Source organism: Misgurnus anguillicaudatus, unplaced genomic scaffold (assembly GCF_027580225.2).
Source record: "Misgurnus anguillicaudatus unplaced genomic scaffold, ASM2758022v2 HiC_scaffold_33, whole genome shotgun sequence".
NCBI lineage: Eukaryota > Metazoa > Chordata > Actinopteri > Cypriniformes > Cobitidae > Misgurnus > Misgurnus anguillicaudatus.
This window is the reverse complement of record NW_027395283.1, coordinates 6,164,707-6,181,900: the sequence shown is the minus strand read 5'-3', so window position 1 is coordinate 6,181,900 and position 17,194 is coordinate 6,164,707. Positions and strand designations below refer to the sequence as shown.

Genomic DNA, 17,194 nt, shown 5'->3' with positions numbered 1-17,194 from the left:
TGCTGTTCTCAGATCAGATGCAGGGACACTGAGAAACATCATCAGCAGCACATCCGGCCTGTATCAGTGCACTGCGTCAAACATCATAGGAAAGAGCACCTGTGTCCTTAACCTGCAGGTTGTAGCACGTAAGTGTGTAAGGAGAGACATTACAGACACAAAGACTGTCACATGATCAGATATGAGGTCTGATCACAGCTCTGTCTCATATCACAGCTCAGACACAGAGTGTGAGTCTGATCACCGGCCGGCACCATCGACACGAGCGTTCTGGCTGTGATCATCTGATGTCTGCTGGTCACACATGTGGATTATACAGGACCCTTGAGAAAGATTTTGGTAGATTCTCATTCCAAATGGTTGGAAATTTATCCTGTAACAACTTCACAAACTACCATCATGAAAATGAGGCTGTGTTTTAGCACACATGGATTGCCTAAAATGATAGTGACCCCCGTTTCAAATCTCTACCTTTCCTTGATGAGACCACCCATGACACAATCTTCATTTATTTTTGTTCATGTTAATGCAGTAACTTGTAGTACTTCTTCTATCAATTATATCAGCTGCCCATACAGTGATTTTTTCAGTTTATACACATCAGTTTTGTATTACTTTGAGATTTTACCTCGTAATCCTCTGGTTGTTTCATATAAATGTCATTCTATTGGCTCATGTAAATATGTTGTCTTTACATCCATTTGATGAACAATCATATTTTCCTGAACTGTTTTCTGTTTCAGTATCTCGTCATACTGGCAGTTGGAGAAAAAGACTCGTCATGGTTCACATCTCTCTCTTGACTTTAACCTTTGACATCATATCGTGCTTTGTATTTGTCTGTTCATCACTGTTTTTCTTAATAGTGTAGACACACTTACCCCTCACTAATTCTTTACCTTCATGTAGACTGATCAGAGTAAACGTTACACTTTCCTTTAATGATTTCATCTCTTCATCTATAATCTTAACTCACTCATCTGTCTTCTCTGATGTTTCAGCTTCTTTGTATGTTTGAGGTTCATTGCATACAAGTTTGTAATAATAATCAATGTCAGCTACATCACCTTGAAAACTACAAACATAATCACTTAAATAATCTGATCTTTTCCTCTCTCTGGCAGGATGTCTTTTTTGTTCAGGTTCATCATCTATTTGTGTTTGGTTTTCGCTTATTCACTGTTCACTAAGTATGAATTTACTGTTTTGTTTTTACATTTATTTTGAATTAGGCATAAAATGTGTTGTGTTTTACTGTAAATGTATTATAAAGTTTGTGTTTGTCCACTAGAAGTTTGACTCTGTCGTTCAGAAAGCGTCTGACAGATAATCAACAGTGATAGACCAAAGCTGAAATGTCAACTTTATCATTTTATTAAACTTTATGTCACTGTATTAAAACTGTAAATTACGCTCATTTCATCTTTACGGTCATCAGTAGGACTGTAATCAGGACAACATACATCACAATAAATATCAGATGAAACATTTGATTTGTTTTCTTTAATAAGATTTAAAAATGATTGCATTGTGATTTTATTTACATTTCATTCAGTGTCTGAACTTTTTTGTAATTGATCTCATAATCATCAAAAAGTCCTGCAGTCAGATCCTGAAGAACACAAAAGCAAAGACGTCCAATATTTGGATTTAGAGATAAATGAGCTGCGAGTCTTCAATGTTGTGCTGAACTTGAACACAATTCAGTTTAAGATGAAGTTAAAAACCCCAACAGTGTAGAAGAAGAGGAATCTTGTCAGTATTTACTTCAGTTTATGATCCTATGAGATTTCTTGCTCCTCTTACATTGACTGATAAATCGCTCTTATAGGAAATGTGTAGACAGAAGCTGAGTTAGGATGAAGATTTAACTCCAACACTTCAAAGTCAGATTTAGATAAAGTCACAGATCAGATCCTGTACTGAATAATCAACTCATACGGTTAAGAGGAAGTGATGTCACTATTGTGTCGTGTTATTCACCAGCAGATCATACTGAAGATCAGACAGACATCTTAACATCTTTACATCTTTACCATCTACTTGACCATCTTTGTCTTAAAGTCCTGAATAAAATTGAAAGAGAAAGTCAATCAGATATGAGATCATTATCAGTGTCAGATGAAGAGATAGAAAAACAAACTATTAGTGCTGTCAGTCAGTGATAGAAATGAAATCTTCAACAATCTGTTTATCACATACACATGAGCTACAACACTACAAAAACACATTTCATCTATTTCCTCTGAATATTTGATATCAATGTAAGAGTGAATGTATTGATATGTATGTAGTATAATATAATGACACACTGACAGTTTTATGAGTTCACACACAAACAGTAAGAAAATGAAGGTGATGCTTTATTTTAAAAGTCCTGGAGGTTGACAGTCGTGTAAATAAAGAGAAACAGCATCAATGTCAAAGCTCGACAGAGAGTTGTGTAAAGTGTCCATCAGATTTTAAGAGTTGACTTTCTCTTCTTTTTTCTAATCTTCATCTGTATCATTTATCATCTGTACTTTGTGTTTATCTGTTGTGTATATATTGTGTTTGTCTTGTTATTTCTGTCTGTATTCTGATGATTTGATAAATAATGCTTAAAACATGAAATAAAAACCAAGTTGTTATAAAAAGCGTTAAAGATGAAGATCTAGTCAAGTGTGCATAACTATAGAGGTGTCGGCCTATCAAACAAACCCCATTAACAAACATCATATATAATGTGTAAGAAGAGTAAGATCACAGTATTAAATCCTGGAGTGAACAAACTCAACATCACAGTTAGTAAACAGACTCAGACATTGGATTGAATTCTTATTGTGTTGATCTGACAAAGCATCAAGTGTTGTTCATGTACACTTCATATTTTCTGTTTGTTGGGTTTAAAGGATACACAGCCTATAACAGCAGCAGATCAATTTACATTTATTTCTAATATTTATATTCTAGGATTTAAATGACACTGCATGAGTTTACTTTAAACATTTATTTAAATGAGTTCTACTCACCGTACTGTCTGTAGTTTATAATGTGGATCATCTTTTAGATCAAAGATCAGCTTCACTCCTGAATGTGTGAGTTTATTATTAGACAGATCCAGATCTCTCAGGTGTGATGGGTTTGATCTCAGAGCTGAAGTCAGAGCAACACAACCTTCATCTGTAATATCACAACTCATCAACCTGTAGAGAACAGAGACTTTATGTGAATGATGCTAAACTACAAAGTTTGTCCACAAATCTCTAACCTCCATCTCTTCATGTAATGTTTCTCTTTCAATCCCTCAGTAACTGAGACACTGTGTGTTTAAATGTCAAATAAATCCATCACACAGCTGACTATTAGTGTTAGATGTCCTAAACCACATGAACATTTCTTCATAAATCTGTATTGAGTTCATGACTCACACTTGTAATTCTCATCAGGTATTTGATGTAAAAATCTTCCTCTATTACAGGAGGAATATCAGCTGGAGATAACATAACTCTGATCTTACATTTAAAGATGTTACAGTGTTTAAAGGTCAATTTCACTCAATCTATAAAAACATTATTAATGTGTGTGTCAGTGTCAATGATGGATCAATGTTGTTAATCATCTTTATAAAAACAACACGACAAGGAGAAAAACGTCTCGGTTACGTATGTAACCCTCGTTCCCTGAAGGAGGGAACGGAGACGTCACGTCGTGACCGACGAATTGGGAACTCGCTTAGAGAGACCAATCTGCTTCGAATACTACTAAAACGCCAATGAACTTGGCATTGAGATATTTGCATAATGCTGGCGCCGCCCCGCCAGGTGCGTATATAAGGAGCACGTGCAAATAGGGAAATCAGCTTCTGTTCGCTGAGAAAGCCGGAAAGGTGACCGGCCTAAACAGCAGGTGGCAGCACCTGTGGCGACGGGACGTGACGTCTCCGTTCCCTCCTTCAGGGAACGAGGGTTACATCCGTAACCGAGACGTTCCCTTTCAGTCGGTCACTACGACGTCACGTCGTGACCGACGAATTGGGAATCCCTACCAAAACGCCACTAGGGGCTGACCTCTTCCAGTGTCTGCAAAAAACCCTCCAAGTCCCCGTCAGGGAAATGGAGAAAATAGGATAAGGCAGAAAGGCCGGGCACTAGATGTTCCTTTGACCCCACAGAAGTGCCAGCGACTGGGAAGCGCCCTACCAGAGCGGGATAGGAATGCTGCGGACGCCACCGCCCCTCTTAAGGGCTAATGGTGGACTAATAAACAGTAATAAAGACAGCCGTGGCTGTGTCAGCAAAGCAGTGCTCTGCTAAGGGAAACGTGGGCTGGTAGGATTAACCCCACGGAATAATACTCACAAAGGAACCCGATGGGACCCAATGTGGAGCCCAAGCCAAACACGTAGGTTCGTAAGAATACAGCTAGTGAAAGGCTGACAGCCAATGCTCCGCAACAAAGGATGCCAAGGCAGCGGAGGAAGAGCAATTCAAACCATTACGCATTTTTGCTCTGATGGCCTTCCATACTGAAACTCAATTTGGAGCCTCAGTCGGAGGCTGCAAGCCGACATGCGAGTCTGCTCTCCGTGCCCTCCCCGGTGAGGAAAGAACACGAGAGGATACAGGCTCGATACGAACACTGTAGAATCTAATGAACGTATTAGGTGTCGCCCAACCAGCAGCTCTACAGATGTCTGTTAGCGAGGAACCACGAGCGAGAGCCCAAGATGAGGCAACACTCCGTGTGGAGTGCGCTCTCAAATTAAAGGGGCAAGGAATACCCTGAAGATTATAAGCCAGGGCGATAGTATCCACTATCCAATGAGACATCCTCTGCTTAGTGACAGCTTTCCCTTTCTGCTGGCCACCATAACAAACAAAGAGCTGGTCCGAGGTCCTGAGGCTCTGCGTGCGGTCCACGTAGAATCGCAGTGCGCGTACGGGGGACAAAAAAGCCTCGGTTGGGTTTGCGTCCTCCAAAGGCAACGCTTGCAAGCTCACCACCTGATCTCTGAAAGGAGTGGTGGGAACTTTGGGCACGTAGCCTGGTCTGGGTCTCAATGTTACACTCGAGACAGCAGGACCAAACTGAAGGCACGAATCGTCAACAGAGAATGCATGTAAATCCCCTACTCTCTTCACTGAGGCCAATGCTAGCAGGGTCAGAGCTTTCATTGATAAAGCTTCAGACTCGCAGACTGCAAAGGCTCGAATGGTGGTCCCTGAAGTGCTTTCAGCACCATGGACAAGTCCCAGGGAGGAATAGAAGGAGGGCGCGAGGGGTTTAGCCTGCGAGCGCCTCTTAGAAATCTAATAACCAAATCATGCTGGCCAACTGATCTGCCGTTGATAAGTGAGTGATGAGCAGATATAGCGGCGATATCAACTTTAATAGTGGAGGGTGACAGCCTACCGTCTAACCTATGTTGAAGATATAAAAGCACGATAGTAATAGGGCATTCTCTGGGGTCCTCGCGTTGCGAAGAGCACCAAATGACGAAAAGGTTCCATTTAAACGCGTAAGCCCGTCTCGTAGACGGAGCTCGTGCCGCGTCGATAGTGTTAGATACCGCCTGTGGTAAATCACTCAAACCTTGTGCGCGCTCAACGACCAAACGTGGAGATTCCACAGGTCGGGGCGCGGGTGCCATAATGTGCCCCCTCCTTGAGAAAGAAGGTCCTTCCTCAGGGGAATCCGCCAGGGAGGGGCTGTCGCGAGGAGCATTAGTTCCGGAAACCAATTCCTGGTCGTCCAATATGGGGCGATCATTAAAAGGCTCTCCTCGTCCTGCCTGACTTTGCACAGCGTCTGTGCTATTAGACTCACTGGGGGGAACGCATACTTGCGCATGCCCCGCGGCCAACTGTGTGCCAGCGCATCCACGCCGAGGTTGCCCCCGGTTAGTGAATAAAACAGGCGACAATGGGTATCGTTCGGCGACGCAAATAGGTCTATCTGCGCACGACCGAACTTCCTCCAAATCAGCTGGACCGTCTGGGGGTGGAGTCGCCATTCGCCGGGGCGCGCAGCTCGGGAAAGCGCGTCTGCCGTTGTGTTGAGCGAGCCCGGGATGTAAATGGCACGAAGGGACCTCAGATGCTTCTGACTCCAAAGGAAGAGATGACGAGCGAGATGCGACAGGTGACAGGAGCACAAACCGCCTTGACGGTTGATATACGCAACTGTCGCAGTGTTGTCTGAGCGTACTAGTACATCCTTCCCTCCCAGCTCCGTAGCGAAGCGTACGAGTCCCAGATATACTGCCCATAACTCGCGGCAATTGATATGCCAATGCAACTGGGGTGCTGTCCACACCCCCGAAGCCGTGAGCTCGTCGTACGTGGCTCCCCAGCCCGTGTCGGAGGCATCCGTATGGACAACAGCATGCCGGGAGACCTGTCTCATGGACACGCCGGTCCTGAGAAACTCGGGGTCTGACCACGGGGGGAATGTTAGGCGGCACGCAGGTGTAATGGTTACACGATGGATGCCAGCGCGCCACGCTCTCCTCGGGACTCGATCGTGAAGCCAACGCTGAAGCGGTCTCATATGGAGCAGTCCGAGCGGTGTCACGGCCGCTGCTGCTGCCATACGCCCCAGGAGTCTCTGAAATTGTTTCAGAGGGACCGCATTCTTCCCTCGGAATGAACCGAGGCAAGTCAGAATTGATTGGACGCGCTCTTCTGTCAAACGCGCCGATAAATCGATCGAGTCCAGTTCCATCCCGAGAAAAGAGATCCTCTGCGTGGGGCAGAGTTTGCTCTTCTCCCAGTTGACCCGAAGACCCAAACGGGCGAGATGTTGAAGCGTTAGATCTCTGTGCTCGCACAGCGTCCGCCGAGAATCCGCTATTATAAGCCAATCGTCGAGGTAAGCCAATATGCGAACACCGCTCTCTCTGAGGGGCTTTAACGCCGCCTCCACTACTTTCGTGAATACACGGGGAGAGAGAGACAGCCCGAACGGTAGAACTTTGTATTGATATGCCCGTCCCTCGAACGCAAACCGGAGAAACGGTCTGTGACGAGGGAGAATGGACACATGAAAATACGCGTCTTTCAGGTCTATTGCTGCAAACCAATCTTGGGGGCGTATTGAATTGAAAATTTGCTTCGGTGTAATCATCCTGAAAGACCTCTTCTGAAGAGATTTGTTCAGGACCCGCAAATCCAAAATTGGTCGTAAACCGCCGCTCTTCTTGGGTACTATGAAATACGGGCTGTAAAACCCCGATCTCATCTCGGTAAGAGGGACCGGCTCTATCGCATCCTTCGCCAACAGGATATTGACTTCTGCACGCAGTACATGTGCATCGGACGCTTTCACCGTGGTGAAACGAACGCCCGAGAATTTGGGTGTGTGCCGGTTGAATTGAATTTCGTAACCGAGGCGGATCGTGCGTAAAACCCAACGAGACGGACTGGGAAGCTGAAGCCAAGCCCCCAGGGACCGTACGAGAGGAATTAGCGGCACTACCGGAGTACCCGCGGTGGGGCAGCGAAGCGGGACAGGCGGGACTGCTGGTGCCTCTGCCGTGACAGCATAAGCATCTACAGTATGTGTGTGTGTGACACTGACCTGAGCCCGCTGAGGGTGACGGTCGTCTGGTCTCCTCAGCGGAGAGCGCAGACTCCGAAGGGTTTGCTGGTGGTCCGGTCTCCGTAGCGGAGAACTCGAACTCCTCAGAATACCCACTGGCGATAGAGGAGAGGGAGGAAGAGCATCTGACTGCCCGCTCACATCTCTCTCGATCCTCTGGAGACCTGGAGAAGGAATAGGAATGCACTCTTTTTGTGGTTTTGTGGGTGCCGGCTGAGAAGCCGGCGGAACAGAAACAAAACGAAACCAAAGATTTTCCACCCGGCCCTCTACCGGTGGAAGGAGCGGTGCCATCACCGTCTCCCGCTGAGTGATCCCATCCAAATCCAGGTCGCCCGTCTCAGGGCCGCTTCGATTTCCGTTTGCCACGGGAAGCGGGTGGGGCGGGCGGGGCAGGCTGCCGACGGCTGTTCCCCCTCCGTGGCCTGGAAGATGTTCTCGTGGGGGGGGTGGAGGCAGCCGCCGGAGGGCGCCCACGGCGAGAAGCAGGCGGGGCAGCCAGCGCTGGAGGGCGAGATGCAGGTCGCTTGCGCCGGGGCATGATCTGAGCGATCGCCTCCGTCTGCTTCTGGGCGGCGGAGAACTGCTGGGCGAAAGACTCCACCGACTCGCCGAAGAGACCAGCCTGGGACACGGGAGCGTCCAAGAACTTGTTCTTCTTCGCATCCGACATGTCCGCCAGACATAGCCATAGATGGCGTTCCTGGACCACCATCGTGGACATCGCACGACCAATCGCCTGCGCTGTAACCTTGGTAGCGCGGAGAGCCAGATCCGTCGCGGCCCGGAGCTCCGAAAGGACAGGCGAGTCGTGTCCTCCCTCATGCAGATCCCTCAGAGCCTTGGCCTGATGAACCTGCAACAACGCCATAGCGTGCAGGGCTGAAGCCGCCTCTCTGCATGCCTGGTGGGCAGCCCCCGTTAAACCGAAAGACTGTCTGCAAGCACGGGAGGGGAGGGTTGGGCGATCCTTCCAGGAGGGAGCGGTGGCCGGACACAACTGCATCGCGACCGCCCGCTCCACGGGGGGGATCCCCGTATAACCCTTAGCGGCTCCATTGGTGAGGGAGGTGAGGGGGGAGGGCTGAAACGGCCGTAATCTGGTTGAAAACGGCGACTTCCAGGTTCTAGTCAGCTCCTCGTGCACCTCGGGGAAGAAAGGCACCGGTGGAGAGGGTTGTGAAACCCGGGCAGCTCCAAAGAACCAATCATCCAGGCGGGACGGTTCGGGCTGAGGGGGGTGAACCCACTCTAACCCTACGGTCTCCGCCGCTCGAGCGAGCACGGCCACCATCTCTGGGTCAAACTCCGGCGTCACGACCCGTCCGGAGGGGGGAAGGACGTCAGGGTCCTCAGAGGGAGGGGGCCCACCCTCGGATGCTGCGGTTTCCGTGGACCCGGAGGGAGGCACGACAGATTCTACAGACATCGTAGAACACGACGCTGAAGTCTCCATCGGCACATCAACCGGCTGTGAATGAGGAGGCTGAGAGCCGGAGGACGAATCCCCCGACCGGCTCAGCACAGTGATGCGAAGATCGTCCTTCGAGAGCTTCACGGCCGCTCCGTGGCGGCGTTCAGAACTCGCCGGACGCGGGTTGCGTTTTTCCCGGAGGAAAGACAACCGTCTCCGCAAATCCACAAGGGACATGTTCTCACAGTGAGAACACTTACCCCCCGCGAACGCTGCCTCCGCGTGCTCGATGCCCAAGCACGAGAGACAACGCTCGTGACCGTCCTTCGGACCCATATATTTGCCGCACCCAAGATCGCACGGACGAAAAGCCATCCTGAAAAGGACGCTGATCTCCGGATATACGAGAGAGTGGCTGCCTTTAACAAGGCACAAAGCTCTCTCGTATCACTCTTTTAGGGAAATTCACTCAGATGCTCAGTTGATGATGCGCACAGGGAAAGGCAACGCACACACTAACTCAAAACAAAGATGCAGAGTCGTGGAATACTGCGAGGCGTCCGCTGTGGTACTGCTAGTCCAACCAACTTCAGCAATCGATCCCAACAGAGTAGAAGTAGCTTCTCAGTAGCAGATACTGCCGGCTTTCGAAGCGATAAAAAGCTGATTTCCCTATTTGCACGTGCTCCTTATATACGCACCTGGCGGGGCGGCGCCAGCATTATGCAAATATCTCAATGCCAAGTTCATTGGCGTTTTAGTAGTATTCGAAGCAGATTGGTCTCTCTAAGCGAGTTCCCAATTCGTCGGTCACGACGTGACGTCGTAGTGACCGACTGAAAGGGAACTCTTCATACACAATAATATCAGCAAAGATTTCATCAAAGAAACACCAAACTACATTTTCTGACATTTTAACAGAGGCCGTTGCTTTTATACAACAGTTCGACGGCACACGTTTGAAAAAACGAAAACTAGAAAACAACAACGGAGTTATTTTAAAAGCCTCTTTGTTTGGGAACTACTTCTTCCGCCACGGATTTGAGGGCGGCCAGAATGACAGGAAACACTTTCGGCTGCTTTGAAGCTCATAACAACTCAATGGACGGAAAAGCCGTTACTTTATATTACCGTTTCTTGGTCACAAAGTGTAGTTTTAAGATTAGTTCAGTCGAAAATGTATATGTATTATATTTAAATCTGCAGTCGATTAGTAAAGATAGCGCCTGTTTGAACGTTTGCTTAGTGAGATTCGGTACGAACGAGAACCAAAGCATGAGCTTAGTGTTCACTCGCCCCGCTGACCACCGCCCTCTCTGGGCTACATCTCTGACAGGAATTCCCTGGCTCTCATGTTGGCCTTGTTTGTTTATGATCGTCAAAATGAGATCAAATCAGCAGTTTTTGGTGTCATGATCAAACTATTACTTGTTTTTTTATACATATTTAGTGTCTTTTGTGTTGTTATTGTTTTGCCGCGAGGTAAAAGTGAATAAAACTATACTTGTATAACGTTACTATTGCTTTCTCATTTATTCTTAACGGGATACGAGCACTCGATTATTATTATTAAACTTTGTTCTTGTCAGTACTATATAAAACGGTTTTTTATAAGTGTCAGAGAGATGTTTTTGCATGCTGCTTATAAATATATCAGTGGCGATATCTCATAACATGTTTTAATAGTCACGTCACGATAAAGTAAATGATCAATGTCCACATTTGAAAGCCACACGATGTGACAAGACATTTCTCCCATTAACTTAAACGTAACATCCAAGAGCGCTGATCTTTGACAGAATAATAACTTCCGATTGGGGATTCACAGACTGATTTATGAGCTAGTAAAATAATGAGACACACAGAGTGATTCAAAACAGGGCGTCTGTTCTTCTTCTTTTCGTTTAATGGCTGCTCACTCCTTGGGAGTATTACTGCCAACTACTGTATACCTTGCGCATTTGTGTAATGGATCAGGGCGTCTGTGTTTTTCCATTCAGAGATGAGCCTGCTTAGGACCTCCATTCACTAGGTGGCGGAATGATACGAAAGGTGAAGCGGTTACAGTGCCGTTATCAGCACAATATCGTATAGCTCTTAGCCAATCAGATTCGAGAACCAGAAAGAACTGTTGTATAATTCCCGATAACTACCGGCTGCCTCTACATTATCCCTTACATAACTAACATGTCTTTTCCTTACAGGTTTGAACATTTGTACTGTATGCTTTTAACAACAAAATGTGTTGAAATAGATGAAGTACGTGTGGTTAAATGATTTCAATTTAAACCACATGACTTGTTAAAGCTGAGGTCATCAAGAAAGTTAAATTTGTTTTTGTCTGCATGGTAACAGAGAGGAGTTTCTGAATTGCAGATATGAAGAATAAATCATATTAGAGATAAATGATGTGACTTTGTCATGTATCTATACTATATAAACTCTTGTATTCTTTCTGATGAGGAGGATTCATTCGTGATTAAATCATATTCAAAGACATTGACTGGAGTATGTCAGGTTTAACACATGATCTTATTTCCTCAAGTGTTTGTGTTCATTAGGGGTGGGAATCGTTTGGACCCTCATGAATCGATTCAGAATCAACATATATAATTAATATGTTTTCTGTCATATCGGTATGTAACTGTAACTGACATATCATCTAATCATCATCATTATAGACCCCTTCACGGTTCACGTCACAGGCTGTTCCCACTGCGCATGTCGGGGTCAGAAAAGTCATTACAGCAGATTCAGTTGCGTATTATTCGGTATCGTCAAAAATGCCTACTTACGTCGTGGACTGTGAAAATCGCACCAGGTCTTCCGTTAAGTTTTCGCGAGTCATGCAGAATCTCAAAAACAAAAAAATACAACATCTGCGTCTGCAAGCAATTAACGTGCAGACTGGGACAATGCAAATATCAAAGAGGCTTGTGTTTGTAGTGCTCACTTCATTTGAGGTAAATCATCATTTTTCAGCACTGTTAGATTAAATTATAAAGCCTAAATGGTATGAACAGTTCGACCCCGTGCTGCGCGCGCACCCGATAGTCATTCAATGTTTACAAACCTTGAAGGGGTCTATACACAGTGATTTTGGCAGTATTACTGTATCTAATGCAGCGCACCCAGCGCCTCCGTCTGAATAACAAATGATGTGCATATTTTTACAGAAATATATATTCATGTTCTTATCTATATCTAAATATTTAGCGGCAGGTTTTTGGAAACGCTATTAGCACATCAGATGAGTCCGTAAATGAAAGGCGCTGTTTCTTCCTGACGCTCACTGAACAGAGAAAAGGCAGATGAAGATCATCTCAACATGTATTTTGTTTTCTTGCAGTTTAGAATGAGTCAAATAGGGCTAGATGTATTTGTTTTTTCTTTCTCTACTGCTCGTGTAAGCTCCACTGTGGGTGCTCGTGATGTGCGCGCTCTCAAGCTGTCCGTGTGTAGCACCCCTCCCGCAGTTGAGTTCCGCCTTTTGGTTCTGATAACGTCATGTTATTATTTTGTAAAATAACTCTTTAGAATTCTTGACATTTCTTCAATTCTGGACATTTGTGAATTGATTCAGAATCGTCCACATCATGATGCAGTGTTCATAATGGACAAAATGTTGTGTGACTCTTCGGTGTTTGTCTTCTGTGGACACCCGGTGAGGATAAATGTCTTGTGTGTGTTGTCTACACGGTTATGTAACTTAAGTCAGTCAGGTGTGTAGGGGAAATCTAACAACACAACATCATAATTATTCATGAGACTGCTGATGTATCTGCTTACTGATCAGGGCCCAGTTCCCCAAAATGTTCTTATCGCTAAGTAGTTCTTAACCTATTTCTTAACCTCTCTCTTAACTCTATGACACGATTCCCGACACGTTCGTCCGCTAAGTATATCTTCTGTAAGTCACACTTTCATAAGGTTGGTCTGGACCATTCGTAAGCTCTCTCTTAAGGCTGGTTCACACGGCAGGATAATTAGGCCGATTTTAGCCCCGATTCACCCCTTCCGACAATCTTAAGGATGCTCCGATAATCGTAAAATAAACTGATCAGATATTCTTGCCGTGTGTGGTGTGTTTAGACTGCTCTCGTCTACTCGGAAGGACCTCGGGACTGCTCCGATCTCAAATCGGGGATATCCAACATGTTGGATTTTTTTGGCCCGATTTCTTCTCGTGTGTGGTGTCTCCTGCGGACAAACGAGCAAGCAGCCTGTGGACTGTGACATGTAGCCAATCAGAAAGCGAGGTGACGAAGCAGCGAGGAAGTACCGGGAAGTCACGGGTCATATTTACTGCATCTCAATGCATCCAACTATGGACTAGACCAAGGGTAAAACAGAAATTGCGCGCAAACGCAATTTTCGGTTAAAAACAAACTGCAAACTATCGCCACTGCATCCTCTTCGTCCGCCATGATTGTTTACTCTGAAATCACGTTTGATCGCGAGAGATTTTGCGAGATTTCCCGTCTGACCTGGGACTGCTCGGGAGTCAAATCGGTTCGTGTGTGATGTGTTGATTTTGCCATGTGGCAGCGCACCACTAACTGTACGACCAAAACTGTTAGACCCGCGATGTTTTATCGCCGTGTGTGGGGTCTCTCAGGGTTGGAAAATCGGCCGACGATTTTAAAGTCGTACCGTCTGTACCAGCCTTTAGCGTTGTTTGAGCACAAAACACTATCGCCACCACTGTGCAGCAGTCCTTAGAAATCAGCGCAGCGCAGTACAAGTCAAACTATGGTATAGTGAAAATTATTTTATGTTATGGACATTTTAAGACTTAATAAAATATGTTTGCAATGAATACAGGACTATTTATGCAGTTGACTTTATTTGGTATCAGAACTAATGAATCAAAGACGGCGCCGGTGTTTGTTCCTCATTGAAGTCTGTTCCCTCTATGTTTATAGCGTTTTCATCACGTTACATTTATAATTTATTTAGAAAGATTAAAGATTTCAATTGGTTATACTAAAAAGCAATAATATCATGTATTCTATTATATAATTTTTTAAATATTTCATATTTGACAGTTTTATGCCTTCTAACATATAGCTCTTTTTTCCTTTACTGTTGGTTTTGAAACTGTTATGTTTCCATACATAATAAATATATATTATACATATAATATGATTCATACTGTAAAAATAATTGACTTACAATCAAGAACAGTCAAGATACATTACATAAATGCACACATATACATCTCAGGAGCCATTAAAACTTTCAATGTATATAAATAATAAACATATAATGTGATAAAAACGCTATAAAAACACAACAATAAAGGGAAACATAGGGAACAGACTTCCACACAACACCAGTAACTCCGAAAAAAAAATTTATTCGGCAACCCTTAAACCTTTTGACATTTTGCCTGACGTGGCTAAATTAAAAAAAAAATTGCCTCCCAAGACAACTCATTATGGAGCTGCTGGATCTTCTCAGACCATATTCTCTATCTAACTAGGTTGCTTTTTATTGAAAACATTAATGGCAAGCAATACCGCATTAAACAGAATTATTACACGGCTCTCTGGAATGCTTGATTCTGATTGGTCAGTTGAGACATTTGCAGGTTCGTTCTTTTCAAATAATAACCGCTCCAAAATAATAACGCATAGCCGGTACTACTTGCACGCGTAAAATCCCTCCGCGTAAAATCCCAAAGATTACCGTTTGGCGCCATCTTCTGACAAACACTGGACATTGACAACCACAATGGAAAATTTCGACATTAATTTTAACATGTACGGTAAAAACAAAACGTTTGAACAGTGGATAGATGACGATTCAGATGGCTCCCCAATTAAGAAGAAAAAACGAAAATGTAACTACGAAGAACAAACAACGACAAGACACAGAGAGCTTTCTGCGACTGAACTTGACCAAATAGAGCACGACAGCTATGAAGCAAACACAAAAAAAAAAATACAGAATGGGCAATAAAACTTCTCGAAGACTGGCTAAAAGAGAAAAAAATGGAGACCGAGTCAGACAAGTATGAAGCAGAGGATCTTAATAAGGTGTTAAGATCATTTTATGCATCTGTGCAAAGTGCGAACGGTCAGACTTATTCAATAGCCAGCTATATGGCCATCAGGACTGGCATTGCCAGATATTTTAAAAATGTTGATATCCTGAAAAGTCCAACCTTCAACTCCAGCAATGCAGTTTTTAAATCTACAATTAAAGCCATTCGTAAAGCTGGTAAAGACATTAGTCACCATCATCCACCGAACTCGCCAGCAGACATGCATCTAATACGAAACTCCGATGTGCTGTCGCCAGACACAGCAACTGGTCTAGTTCGGAAAGTGTGGTTTGATGTACAACTACATCTAGCAAGACGAGGCAGAGAAGGGAACCGAGATTTAAGAAGGGATTCTTTTACCATGAAATGTGACGACAATGGCATCGAATACATTACTCTGTCCCACAATGCAGAGACTAAAAACCACAAAGACCCGAAAGATCCATGTAAAGAAAATTACAGAGGCTGCATCTTCGCTGAACCCAACAACCCCAAGTGTCCTGTTGCTACTTTCAAAAAATACCTGGCACTCTGTCCGTCAGACGCAGACGCATTTTATCTTCATCCACTACGACAAAACCAGGAAACACTGAACAAAAGAACAGTCTGGTACTCTAAAGAGCCGATGGGACATAACTACCTTGCCAAGATGATGCCCACAATCAGCGAAGCAGCTGGCCTCTCACAAAGATACACAAACCACAGTTTAAGAAGCACGGCTGTGCAACTTCTCTCGCGTGCCGGATTGGAAACAAGAGAGATTATGACTGTGACCGGACATAGATGTGAAAGCAGTCTAAAGATTTACTGGACTCCGACCACCGCTGACAGACAGAAATGGAGCAATATACTCTCATCAAATCCTGACAACAGCTTGGCAAGCAGTAAGTGTTCGTATTAAATATAATATTTATCATAAAATGCAATCACCAATATATTTTAATGATAAGTGTGATTTTAGGTGCAATCAACACAACGTCCATAGAGAAAACTTTCGCTGACTCTACCAAAAACATCAACTTCAACATCCCCGCTGGGACCACATTTACAATGTCACAGTTCACAATTAATGGAAATGTGCAATTTAATACTTGTAAATAACATACTCAAATATATATATATATATATATTCATATGTTGATGTTATAAATAGTCCTTCTGTCTTTTTATGTAATTCCTTTGAATGTTAGTCACGTGGAACTATATCGTTTCGCGGAAGGATTAAAAATGTTAATTTAAAAAAATATGCTAATAAAATGTTTCAAATTCATATTCATGTCCAGTTTTTTCCTTATGTGGCAAGTAGCCGTGTAATAAGCGGGATAATGTAGAGGCAGCCGGTAGTTATCGCGAAATAAGCCCCTTCAGTGTGATACAATCTGATCACACTCTCGGGGCTTATTTCGCGATAACTACCGGCTGCCTCTACATTATCCCTTACGTAACTGCAGCTGCTTGCCAGTCAATTCTGATTGTAAAGTACCATTACTATAAAAGTGTATATCATCATTTTTAAAAGTCGTTAAACCCATGTCAAGAAGTGGCACAACGGGATAAGGAGGGTGTATGATTAGCGAGGGATACCCACTTCGTCTATATTACTGACCATTTGATAACTTAATTATTAGTCTATTTTACGGATAACTTAAACCATTTTAAAATAAATGTTACTGGAATAGTTTGAGTTATGTTCCATTTGAATATAACATGTTGTCTTTCTTAACATTGTAATGCACCTTCGCGTGAAGTGGAAAATCAATCCCTGAGCGATCGATCGCAAATAATTCAGCACCTTCACTTGGGACAGCGACATTGTTACGCCGAACTTAGAGGCAGCGTGTTAAGAAGCTTCCTAGGAGACACTTCGGGGAACACACTTAGGAACACAAACAACTTTGGTAAGATATATCTTTTTGAGTCTTCTTAGCGCGCTAAGAGTGAACATTATCGGGGAACCGGGCCCAGATACTTTACAGTACATTTTAGTGTGTTTTTTTCATACAGTTTATGTTTCACTAAACCTCAGTACATGTGTGACTATCAGAGAGATGATCTTACCACAGTATCTCCAGTTTACAGTCAGGATTCTTCAGTACATCAGAGATCAGATTCACTCCTGAATCTCTTAGATTATTATAGGACAGATCCAG

At 44.2% G+C, this 17,194-nt stretch overlaps 1 protein-coding gene across 1 annotated transcript; it reads left to right on the top strand.

Annotated features, from left to right (window-relative positions):
- The first annotated feature begins 14,526 nt into the window (after window positions 1-14,526).
- On the top strand, window positions 14,527-16,145 carry LOC141363143 (uncharacterized). The gene is made up of 2 exons (XM_073865703.1): window positions 14,527-15,928; window positions 16,006-16,145. Exons 1-2 carry the CDS (start codon window positions 14,992-14,994, stop codon window positions 16,143-16,145), a joined length of 1,077 nt encoding a protein of 358 aa, XP_073721804.1. The 5' UTR covers window positions 14,527-14,991.
- Window positions 16,146-17,194: the final 1,049 nt, after the last annotated feature.